This window comes from Triticum dicoccoides, chromosome 2A (genome assembly GCF_002162155.2).
Source record: "Triticum dicoccoides isolate Atlit2015 ecotype Zavitan chromosome 2A, WEW_v2.0, whole genome shotgun sequence".
Classification (NCBI taxonomy): domain Eukaryota; kingdom Viridiplantae; phylum Streptophyta; class Magnoliopsida; order Poales; family Poaceae; genus Triticum; species Triticum dicoccoides.
Window position 1 is genome coordinate 769,203,825 of NC_041382.1, and position 12,260 is coordinate 769,216,084.

The 12,260-nt window shown below is 52.4% G+C and overlaps 1 protein-coding gene and 1 long non-coding RNA gene across 2 annotated transcripts; one reads left to right on the forward strand and one right to left on the reverse strand.

The window, feature by feature from the left end:
• Positions 1-3,985: 3,985 nt before the first annotated feature.
• Positions 3,986-4,905, reverse strand: LOC119357153. The gene is made up of 2 exons (XR_005172124.1): positions 4,470-4,905; positions 3,986-4,287 (listed from the first exon to the last, which is right to left on the reverse strand). It is a non-coding gene; the product is annotated as an uncharacterized LOC119357153 (long non-coding RNA).
• A 2,601-nt stretch (positions 4,906-7,506) lies between these two features.
• On the forward strand, positions 7,507-8,781 carry LOC119357154 (stem-specific protein TSJT1-like). Its single transcript, XM_037624141.1, has 2 exons — positions 7,507-7,868; positions 7,945-8,781. The coding sequence occupies exons 1-2, from the start codon at positions 7,654-7,656 to the stop codon at positions 8,522-8,524; spliced, it is 795 nt and encodes a 264-aa protein (XP_037480038.1). The 5' UTR covers positions 7,507-7,653; the 3' UTR covers positions 8,525-8,781.
• The last annotated feature ends 3,479 nt before the right edge of the window (positions 8,782-12,260 follow it).

Genomic DNA, 12,260 nt, shown 5'->3' on the forward strand with positions numbered 1-12,260 from the left:
ATTTGAGCTCGAGCTGAGAATAGTTGCACCCTCTTGGTTGCTGTTTCTCCATGAATGCAAATAGGTGGGAGGCTAGTCTGCTGGAGTGAATGCGGTTAAGCAAGAGAAGACGCAAAGAGAGAGAGAAATGGGTTCTAGGTGGGTCCGTGTTATTGGAGTCCGACATGGCGGACGCCCGGACTCCTCAAAAGCCTCACTATTTTGATGCTGGTTTGTGTGATTTCGAACGAATGATCAATTTGAATATATTTAATGATATTCGCTGGAGGACAAAATGTTTGAATAGTTCGATTCCAGAATATGCGGACAGGCTGATGGAGCACGTTGGGTTACCTGTGGTAAATTATCCATCCAGATTGGAGCACCAAGAGCATAATTGGTTTGGTGCTAAAATTTGGCATTGCGCTAAATAGCACTATACTTAGTTGGTTATAAGTTATTTCGTGTATCTCACATAAAGTTGTCAATACTATTTGACGAGTCTTGATATTGCTAATATTTGACAATTCCAATATTCAGCAAACCAATGCTCGCCTGTTGCTGTTGGCCGGTGAGCCAGGCAGTCAGTGAGTTGGTCCCATTGCACGAACATTAACGTGGAACGTACTAGTACGTACCCTGCATTTGTGTGCCAAGATTCGAGCCACCGACAGGCCGAGTCACTCCTCTCGATCCAATAGCACCCCCGGAGCGCACCCTAGCCCGCAGTACTACTTCACTCCACACTGTTTAGGCCAACTTCATCACGCGACCCTATTCTATCCGGCCCCGTTAATTTAGGGTAAAATGGACAAAGGACGGCCTGTACCTATCTTATCCATTTTGTGTCCGGGCCGACCTATTTCAAACGTAAACTTGCATTGAGTTTGGATCGCGACGGACACCAAACGAACGCGCGCCTCGTCCGCGTCGGGGCCGCGTGGCAGGCGGCCACCTACCCCCCACCCGCCCATATCAATGCACACGAGTGGGCGGCCCCACCTGTCATCCGCACGTCGAACAGTCGTCGTCCTTCTTTAAGTGGGAAGCGTGGACGGATCGTCGTCCACACTGCCCCACGTCATCCCGCGGCCTCTTCAAAACCCGACAGCCCCAGTCCCAAACCCCAGCCAACACCTCGCCGGCCGGCCGCCCGCAGCCATGAGCCGCAAAGGCAAGCACGACCGCGAGGCTGGTTCCTCATCGGGACGCCGCTGCGGCTTGCCATCGCCACCACGTCGGGCCCCCGCGCTGCCCGTCTTCTCCATCGTGCCCACGTCCGCCGGCGAGCGCGACCGACATTACGTCCGCTCGTCGGTGTGCCGCCGTTATTGGGAGACGAGGACGCCGCTCCCCTGGAGCGACGTCCATCTCCCCAATAACTGGCATCTCTCCGCCGACCGGGTCCCGATCCCGCCGGTCCTGACGAGCGGCCGTGCGCGCGACAAGGAGATTGAGCGCCGCCACCGCCTCCTCTCCGACGACCTCTTCTACGACCCTAGATACGCCCCCGACTTCGGGCTCTGGGATACCTGGTCTCGTGACGAGCACGACACCAGGCGTGCGTCGTTCTTCGCCGGCACCTCGACGGGGCCGCGGCGGCCACGACAGGAGCGCGCAGCGCCTGCTCCCAGGAGCACAGGCGTAGGCGGGTGCGCGGCGTCACGCCCACGCCGTCGCCGTCGCCGTCTCCATCGCCACCACCACCTCCTCGCATGACGGAGGAGGAGGAGGCCCATCTCATGGCGCGTGTCACGGAGGACTCCATGTACACGCACGATGAGCGGCAATGGGAGGACCTGGAGGAGATGACGGCCCGCTCTGCCGCCGGCGAGGTAGCCATCCCCGAGGAGGAGGAGCCGGTGGCTGCGTTCCAGCAGCTGCTGGCCCAGGGGTGGGGCTGGTCCTGCACTGCTCCGGAGATGGCCGCCGGCATGGGCGTGAACTGGTGCCCCATTCCGCCGCGGTCACCGGAGCGGGAGGCGTCGCCACGGGAGGAGGTGGTGCAGGCACCTCCGGCCGTCCAGCCCGCCCCCGTCTACCACGCACCGCCGGCCCACCTGTGGACGCTGTCGGCCTACGTCGATCTCGTCAGCGACGACGACGACACCGGCGGCCAGTGAAGACGGCGATGGCCACAGCACAGACGGGCGCGGCAGGAGCGCGCGGGAAGCGTTTTTTTATTTTGTTTTTATATGTTAATTATGAAACTGGGTCCTTTAAGTGGCCGTGGAAACTGGGCCGTTTTGTGGCCGCCCCTATATATGTTTTATGTTTTTTCTAAAATGTCTTTATTTACTTTTTTAGTTATTTCATTCTAGTGTTTATATTTTTTTATTCACGTCCACCCCAGACATAATTTGGGGTGCGGCCGCGCGGCAGGCGCACGCACAATCCATCTGACAAAGCCGGATTCATTTGAGGTCGCGCGATGGAGTTGGCCCTTTTTTTGGGAACGGTGGAGTTGGCCTTACCCGTGCGCGTTTCATTGCACGTAGTCCACTGCAGCCGCAGCCAAGCAAACAAAATCCAAAGAAACAAAATCAAAGCAACGAATAGTAAAACCAAAAGGCTGACTCGTTGTCGCGCCGGACACGTGACCGCGACGACGTGCCCGGCCGTGACTGGCGCGCCCAACGGACACGGCTGGTACGTGCCTGCGCTACCACCTTATCCACGGATCGTGGCAGGTCCGACGCGCCGGTGACGTGTCCCCAGCGACCATGCCGCCGTGCCGCCCTTATCCATCCCCCACCCACCCAGCCTTGGATCACGCGCTTTCGGGCCCGCGGACCGCACTCGACGACGGTGAGCCATCCATGTCAGCGGCACCCACCATCCGGTCCGGCAAGCTTTGTCCAGTACGGTGGGGACGACGTGAGGGACAGTGCACGTGAGCAGTACGTTTTGCTCAAAAAAAAAAACGCGAGCAGTACGTGGCACGCCGGGCGCACGCGACGCGGCCCAACGGCCGGAGCGGAGCGGCGGACGGACGGACGAGAGGAAGCCCGCGGTTGGGTGACACGCCAGGACGGCGACGTGCCGTGGAAGACGCAGCCGGTGCCGTGATAACACTGGCAGTTCGTTTCGTAAACCGCTGGCGCCGGACGAAACCGACGGCGGCTGGCGGCCTGCCCGCGGGCTCCATTTGCCGTTTCCTCCGCAGCGCCGGCGGTAATTACCGCGACTCCTCCGTTTCCATCACGTGGAAGCTGTGAAGAGTAGTTTCGATAATTAATCAAACTGGAGCCGTGTGATGTGCAACGCTTCTCTTACTGGTACTCTGAGCTTTTTTTTAAGTTGTTAGAGCAACTCCAACGCAAGGATCCAAACGGATACCGATTTTGTCCGTTTCGTGTCCGTTTCGATCACCTGTCCGCCTAGTGGACATGGGGCGGACAAGCCTTGTATCCAACGCACGTCGACCCAAACTCTCCGCGCCGCCCGCCCCCTCCTCTCTCCCTCGCGCCGTCCCTCCTCTCCTCCTCGCGGATCCCCTCCCCCGCGAGATTTTTCTCTGCTCGCGCCTCTGCTGCAGCCATCCTCTGCTCGCGCCGCCGTCCGGGCCTCGAGCCCCAGCAGGAGCGCGCGGAGGAGCCCTGTGTCGGTGGCCTCGCAGGGGCGTGAAGGAGCGGCCGAGCGCGCCGTGGCGATCTGCTCCGGTGGCCTCGCGGCGGCGCGGGGGAGCGGCCGAGCGCGCGTCGGCGACCTGTGCCGACGGCCTCGCTGCGACGCGGAGGAGCGGCCGAGTGCGCGGGGTGGCCTTGCTGCAGTGCGGAGGAGCGGCCGAGCGCGCGGTGGAGACCAGCACCGGTGGCCTTGCTACGGGCGTTGCAGTCGCTGACATATGGGACCAGGGGCGGACCAGTGGCGGAGCCAGGAATTTGCTCCTGGGTATTCTTGCAAAAAATTTTTTTGCCTAAGCAATATAATAGAACGACATATATGTAGTAAGATGGTAACATCGGTGACTCGATGACCATACATTTACAATAGTAGCAAAATATCATTGTGGCAATATCTCTAACAACAATATATAATAGGTATGACTCGATGACCATACATCGATGCCAGAAAATAACATTGTGAAAATATCAATGACTCGATGACCATACATCAATAATACTAGCAAAAAATAATAATTGGCCAAAGCAATATAATAGAACAAACAACAAATGTGGACGTAGAAATTGTTTTCCTTGCCTTAGTTTGAAGATATGTCCCACAATTCAAATATGCCAACATACTTCTTCATCTTACATCACACAAACAAAGTAGAAATAAGTGGCAGTTGCAATGTGGCATGGACTGAATGGACAAACAATGTAGCAATCAGTGGTATGAACTGATGGACAATTGTACAAACAATTACAATTTATACAAGAACAAATCAACAAAGTAGCAATCAATCCGTGGCAGATCAGTGGCTTCTAGCAGTGGAAATTTATCAAAAAAGCTTCAGATTTGTTTAAAAGACAGAGGAAATTTACCTTGGTAATTTGTAGATGGATGCAGTACTGGATGGATTGGACATTGGGTGGCTTCCCCTTCTAGCCTCTCGGCTGGCGGACTGAAGCGGTGACTGCCGACGGCGACGGAGGCCGGAGGAAGCCCGCAGCGGCGCTGCCCCGCACGGACCACAGCCAGCCATGGAGGCCGGAGGGGAGGGAAGGGAGACGGCCAGAGGGGCAGAGGGCCCACCTCGTCCGTCGGACCTCGCTTGCTGGCGATGGCGCCGGCGCCGTCAACGGTCAGCTAGGTTTGGAGATTTGCATCGAGAGAGGAAGAGTGGGAGACGGAGACCTGCTCTGTTGTTGGCGTCTGGTGCGTGGCTGGATGGGCTGCTCTAGTGGGCTTCGGTGTATAACATGTATACTCAATTTTTTTTGGGCCAGATTCTTTGGTATTCCATGGAATGCCCAGGAATACCCCTGGCTCCGCCACTGGGGCGGACACGAGCGGGCGACAGCGGTGGATGAGAGCATCCGCTTCGTACCCATTTATTCCCAGATTTGGGTCAGGTTTGGGTCGGGGACGGACAGCAGGCGGACACGGACGTCCGTTTGGGTCGCCCCGTTGAACCAAGTTTTCTGTCCGGATGACCCAAACCGACAAAATAGATCCTCCCATTAAAATTGCTCTTAGTACGTGTATATAGCAGAATAATCCGTCGAATACATGATCTATAAATTACGTTTAGTTTTTTTCCTCCCTCACTCGCATGACCGATCACACCTAAAAAAATGCATCCCACATTTTTATACCTCAAATTAGAAACCTTAAATCTATATTATTACAGGTAACGCAACAATCTTTGAGTAGAGCTGCATCCGGTTCCGCTCCCCGCCCGCCTAGCTCCGCCAGGGCCATGTTCGGCGGCTGGCTACGCCCCTCAAAGTGTTGGTCCGGTCACCGGCAAGATAGAGTAGGACATGGGACACGAGCCGGCTCACGGGACACAAGGCGCCGCCGCCTCCCATGCCCTACTCTTCCTCGCCGGAGCCCGGAACTCGTTGGGTGCCGGTGGACGTCAGATCGATGACAGACCCGTCCGGAGACGAGCCGTTGACGTCCACCATGATGCGGTTGCGGGGGCCCAGACTGATGCGCCATACGGGGAGCCAAAGAATGCGACTCCGCCTCGCCAACGTCCACCGCCACGAGGGCTACCGCCGCCTCCAACGTCCAGTGCTGTACACAGTGGGCACGTCATGCCATGTTCTCATTGAACGAGCCCCATGATGTGTCGCGATGCTCGGCGCACCAACAGAGGGGTTGCACGTCCGCCAGCGTGTTCGGACGCCCGAAGGACCGCACGTCCTCCGGCGAGGCAACTACGGTTGGCCTAGCGCCGAATCCATGCACCATTTTGGGCGGACAAAATGGATTCCCGGTGGAAGGACTTCGAGTGCAGCGGTGCACGGGTCTCCTCTCGGGCGCGGCGGAGCGCAAGCCGGACGGCTATCTCCTCCTCGAGGGCGCGTGGGATGAGTTTGGGGTCGACGGATCTGGAGGTGAAGGACTCGGATTCGCTGCCCGCCATGCCGGAGACGGACGGAAGGAGTCGGAAACGAGCTTGGGTGGCGGAGGGGAGTGGAGGGGAGGAGAGTGAAGTGGTTAGGGTTTGGTCCGGCGAGCAGATGAGAAGAAAATTATGTGAGGTCAGGGTGGGCCAGTGTGGGCCGGGTCCGACGTGACGGGCACGCTCGTGTGCCCCTATATCCCTCTCATATTTGGATTGGATATGAAGATTGCCGGTTAGCCCGGGCGTTTGAGGGACCATCTGGGTCAAAAAATCATGACTGGACAATGACCGGGTGGCCCGCCCAGACGTATGAGGCGGGGTTGAGGCGCCGAGATGTACATGCTCTAATAACTCATTCTCTTTAGCGAGGCCATGGATCTGTCTCCCCCTCGGCTCCGACGTCCCATGCCGGAGAGGAAAATTCTAGTGTCTGGACTTGGGCTAGCAGTTGAAGTCTGGGTATTTTAGTCCTCGTTGCGAGGACTATAGACGGTTGGCATCTTTGAGCTGGTCATCCGAACTTCGGACATCCTCAAGTGTCAAGTCCGTCGGTCGGTAAGGAGTCGACAACTCTAGCGTAGACTCGTGGCATTTTCTTGTGGCAACGAGGTTATGGTTTTTGGTCGTGCAGCCACGAGTACAAGATCTAGTGTTGGGTGCTTCAGATCAATTCAAGCGTCCAACAATGATGACTTACTAAAGAAGGAGGCTGGTTCTTAGGGATACATGGATGAAAAGTTCACAGCTGACATCAACCAGGCCATGGCAGCTCTAGTGGGGTAGCAACGACAACAATGCTGCGTTCTGTCGACGGTAGTGATCATTCGATGGTTCAGAAACCACGTTTTTTTTACCATGTTTAAAGTTTTTTACATTAGTCAATTTTATAACAGATTTTGGTCTTTTTCATAAAAAAAATACTACTGGGGCTGCAACTTGGTAAGATTGGCGAAACCGTGTAATTTGCTTCATCACTTGCAGAGACAGAGTAACGATCTGCAGTGTAATTTACTTCATCACTTGCTAAGATTGGCGAAACCGTCGACAAGATGCTGCAACTTGCGACTTGCGACTTGCGAGCGCACCCACCCACCCACCGGATTGCGCCATCATCGCCTCCTCTCCTGGGGCTGGGGGAACCCAACCGGGGAAGGAAGTAGCACTCGTTGCTACTGCTGTCACGTCACGGTTAGCTGCCGGGTAAACTAAACTAGTACTCCCTCCGTTCGAAAATACTTGTCATTGAAATGGATGTATCTAGATGTATTTTAGGTGTAGATACATCTATTTTCATTCATTTTGATGACAAGTATTTCCGAACGGAGGGAGTACCGGAGTAGTACGTGATGATCTTATCCCCGCTACCTCACCCCGGTGAGCAATCTTTATCCAAACTCAACCCATTCCGTCCTTCACATCATCATCACCAGCACTGACTCCCGATCAACCCGATATTTCCGGCTCGTGCCATCCCAAATCGCTATAAAACAGGCGCCCATCTCCATCCTCAACCTCCATTCCATTCGCCATTCCCGTCCTCCTCTCCTCCTGTCGCCTCCAGAGCAACAGTCCTCCTCTCCTCCTGTCGCCTCCAGAGCAACAGCAGCTCCAGCTCGAGCAAGAAACAAGTACTAGTTTGATCTGTGAACATGTTGGCCATCTTCCAGAAGCAGGTGGCGCACGCGCCGCAGGAGCTCAACAGCCCGCGCGGCAGCACCGCCAAGCCCAAGAACCCCGACGAGATCCTCCGCGACTTCCACGCCGCCCACCCCTCCGACGCCTTCTCCACCTCCTTCGGCGGCGGCGCCGCCCTCGCCTGCGTCGCCGCGCAGCCCCGCAACCTCGCCGCCGCCGGCTACCAGAGGTAACCACACCATCTCTCATCACCCAAATCGCTCCCAACAACGATGCCTGGAGACTAAGAATTTCTGTGTGCGCAGGATGTTCTGCGGGCTGGACGACATCTACTGCGTCTTCATGGGCACGCTGGACAACCTGAGCGCGCTGATGCGGCAGTACGGCCTCACCGGCCGCTCCACCAACGAGGCGCTGCTGGTGATCGAGGCCTACCGCACCCTGCGCGACCGGGGCCCCTACCCGGCGGACCAGGTGGTGAAGGACCTGTCCGGCTCCTTCGCCTTCGTCGTCTTCGACAACCGCGGCAGGTCGGGGTCGGGGGCGGCGGTGTTCGCGGCGCAGAGCACGGACGGCGGGGTGCCGCTGCACTGGGGCGTGGCGGCGGACGGGTCGGTGGTGATCTGCGACGACCGCGGCGTGGCCAAGGCCGGGTGCGGGCGGTCGTACGCGCCGTTCCCGCCCGGGTGCATGTTCCACAGCGAGGGCGGGCTCAAGAGCTTCGAGCACCCCATGAACCGGCTCAAGGCGTTCCCGCGCGTGGACAGCGAGGGCGTCATGTGCGGCGCCAACTTCAAGGTCGACGCATTCACCAAGATCAACTCCATGCCCCGCGTCGGCAGCGCCACCAACTGGGCCGCCACCTGGGACGACGCCGCCATCTAGCTGGGCTGGTGTGCATCACCTCGCCGGCGCCGCTCGCCTAGCTCGTCGGACTTCTGAATTTGGGCTTACCGCATTTTACTTACTTTTTTTCTTTGGCAATGTACATTCTGATCTGATCTGATCTGATCTGAGCCGTGTGTGGGCGTGGGCGCGCTGACACGTACGGTTGTTTGCTTGTACGATGGAGGAATAAGACTTGGACCGGTCTAGCGAGCGGCCGACTGCTCACTATACTTTGCGAGCGGCCAAGAGTGCTACTGAGTCGTCACTTGTTTTGAGTAAAATAAAAAATATAGTACAAACAAACCATGAATCTAAGCACATGCTGCCACAAACCATCCCTGTACTCGCACGCTCTCATAAGATACACGCAACATGGATCCTCTCAACTAAACTATGTCTATGGGCGGGGTTGGCGGAAACAGGGGCACAAGATTTTGAGAGGAGTTTCATTTGGACATGTGGCTTCTGAGATAAAAAAAAATCCTTACAATTACTAAGCTTCACCCGCAACCGCGTGGATTGGACATGTTTTATTATCCAACACGGTCCTGCATCTATCTATCGACTGGCCTGGACGAGTTTTTTCCTGTAAATTGAAAGCAAATTGGGGGTTTCACCGGATTTCGGACCACGTCCACGTAGGACTCCGACAACCCGGCCAACTCCGACCAACTCAAACCCCCTCCCAGACCCCATTCTCTTTCACTCTGCTGTCCTCCTTTACTTTGCATCTGCAACCCCTCCTTTGACGCCATTGCCGAACGTCTGCAGCCACCACCCATATGCCCGCTCGCCTTGTACTACGGCACCATTCACGCAGGATCTGTCTGCAACCAGGTACCCACCCATATGCCCGCTCGCCTTGAACAATTATTGTATAAACTTATTTGCATGCCATGTATGGATGATTTGTGCTATTTTACATCTAAACTTTGATAAATTCTATCGTGTTTGATGAAATTCATCCACTTAGTTGAAACTAGATTTAAAATGTATGCAGATAGCTTTGGATGGTCGGCCCGCGCATCTATGTAGGCGGACTGGTTCCCCCAATCTGCAGACGGATGTGGTGCCTGGTTTGCGGGTCAGCGTTGGAGATGCCCTAACAAAGCTTCATTTTTTTTCCTCGAAGTGGACCCTGCATGTAAGGGTATGGGCGGGTCGTGGGTCTCAAATAGCCGACATTCCATTAAAACACTTTAAGATAAAATAAAAACATTCAATTTTTTCTTAAATTTTCATACAAACTTTAAAAACTTTCTTGAATTTAATCATTGTACTTAATTTATAAAATCTTCAAAAATATGAAGAAATATCCATGAATCTAATTTTTTCACAAGTTTATAATTGTGCACAATTTTTTAAAAATGGTCATGAATACAAAAAATCTTCACGAGTAAGGAATTTATTCAAAATTTTAAATCGTTTTTGAATTGCAAAAACTGTTCATTAATAAAAAATATATAAAATCAAACAAGAAAAAACATGAAAGAAACCGTTAGAGAAAAAAACAAACGAAAAAGCAAAACCTTCTAAAACCGGACGGACCAGCCTACACAGCTACCCTAATAGCGCCCGCAGGGTCCGTGCTTATGCAAACCGCCTCTGTAGTACACACATGATGTAAATTGTCATAATTAGCTTTGGGAGAAAAATACAATTAATTTCAAAACCGAAGAACGGCGCAACAAAGCGCGCGTAATCTCTAGTTGTAGAGACTAAAACATGGGCCCATCAAATAAGACAAGAAGTCTCAATCGAGGACCACTTTTATGTTTTTAGGAAAAAATCGAGTCACATAATTGGGTTGGGCACACGGTCATTTTGTCGAAGAAGCAAGGGAGGATGCAAAGTGATTTTCCTACAAATGCCAACAAGTCAAAACACAATGAGATTAAGACAAAACACCAAAACACAATGATATTATGACAAGGCACGGTGGATGACATAATTTGAGTACAGAACAAGAACACCTACATTAAACTTATTTTGCAAGTGAAGTTTTTCTATGGAGTTTTTTTTCCTCCACACCATTCTAGCTACGTTATCTGTAAATGACTTGCCGTTTCTATTTGGTTTCGGTCATACAATTGCTGTGATGCTTTGCGTTGTTAAAAAACCAGGTACTACTCACCCGCAAAAAAAAAGGTACTACTCAATTCCTTTAACTTGTATACACGTTACTCTGAGTCCATGAGTTGGAGCATTGATAATCTTATCCAAAGAAAACCGAGTAATTTCATAAACAAAATGACATTTGAGGAGTCTAATATTTTAGAATTTGTACACACCTTAGTCATCATACAAATAATGTATATCTTGAACTTAATATGGAACTATTAATAAACTGTGAAACAACAATTGTATTCCATTCATATATAATAAAAAAATCAAGAGGTGGATAAAACGAAAATGATAAGATGTGACGCCATGTACGCGAAGATTCTAGAAGATCTGTCGTGCGCAACACTTGCCAAACAGACATGACAAAGCGTAGCACCTGTCGACCAGACATGACTTGACGCCACCACCGAAGCTCCGTGCAAGACGAAGACGCTCCACCTCCTACCTCTATCTTCCGTCACAAGTGAAGCTTTCGTATGGAGGTTTTCCTCCACACCATGCTATCTGTAAATGATTTGTCGTTTCTATTTGGTTTCGTTCATAAGATAGTTGTGGTGCTTTAAAACCTCTACGCATGCATTTCTTCGAAGCTTGAACCATTCATAATACTTCTCAACGGCTTTTTCAATGGTCGGAAAAAAGACTTGTTTGCATGCGCCCACACATTTTCAGGTTATGGGCATGTTGGAGGTGGAGTTGGGTTTGGCCGGTGTCGGCATTGTTGGGTGTTTGCACGATTATCCCTTAATCAATCGTGTGTTGTACGGTTTTTTGGCCTGGTTTCACATATAAACTTGGCCACTGTTTTGTTTCTCTTTCTTAATTAAATCGGCAGTGCACCTGCCTTGTACGTCAACTTCTTTTTTGCCCTCGGTCATGGTCGACAAATTTCCTTTGATTGCATGGGCGTGTGAAAAGTGGGAAGTACACCCTCCGTCCCAAGCTTGAAAAATGTTCTTATATTATGAGAAGGAGGGAGTACTTGATTGCAGAGGAACCATTTCGACACCTCAACTCAAATCAAAGGCTTCTCATCAGTTCATTATGAATGTGCCATACACGCCAAAGCCATGAGCAGTAGCAGTCGTTGGGTCTCGTTTAGTTTGTGTAAAAGCAACAGTAGCCAATCTGGGCCCCTTTTAGTTTGTGTAAAAGCAACAGTAGCCAATCTGGCCCCCTTTTACTAAGAGCATCCGCTGATGGCAAGTCCCACACCAGTTGAGCAAAGTTGGGTCACATAGTTGAGCACACGATTAAACAGGATGCATTCATCCACTCCCAATAGGATTTTGAAGCACTCTTGCCCAAGGCCATTTTGTCGAACAAGCGAGGCAGACTACAAAGTGATTTTCCTACAAATGCCAACAAATCAACTAATTTCTAATGTTTCGATATCATCTTGCAAAGTACATGCAATCGCCAGTTCTTTGTCATCAAATTCCAAACTCAACAACTCGACAAACGTTTCTAACATACTTCTAAATCTATTCCAAGGCCAAAACATGAAACTGGCGCATACATGCAGCTCTCCGAGTGTTTGTGCAAAAATATATGAAATTTCAAGTGAAATACATTAGAAATCCTACCATCGCGGTGGTTCGTAATATAT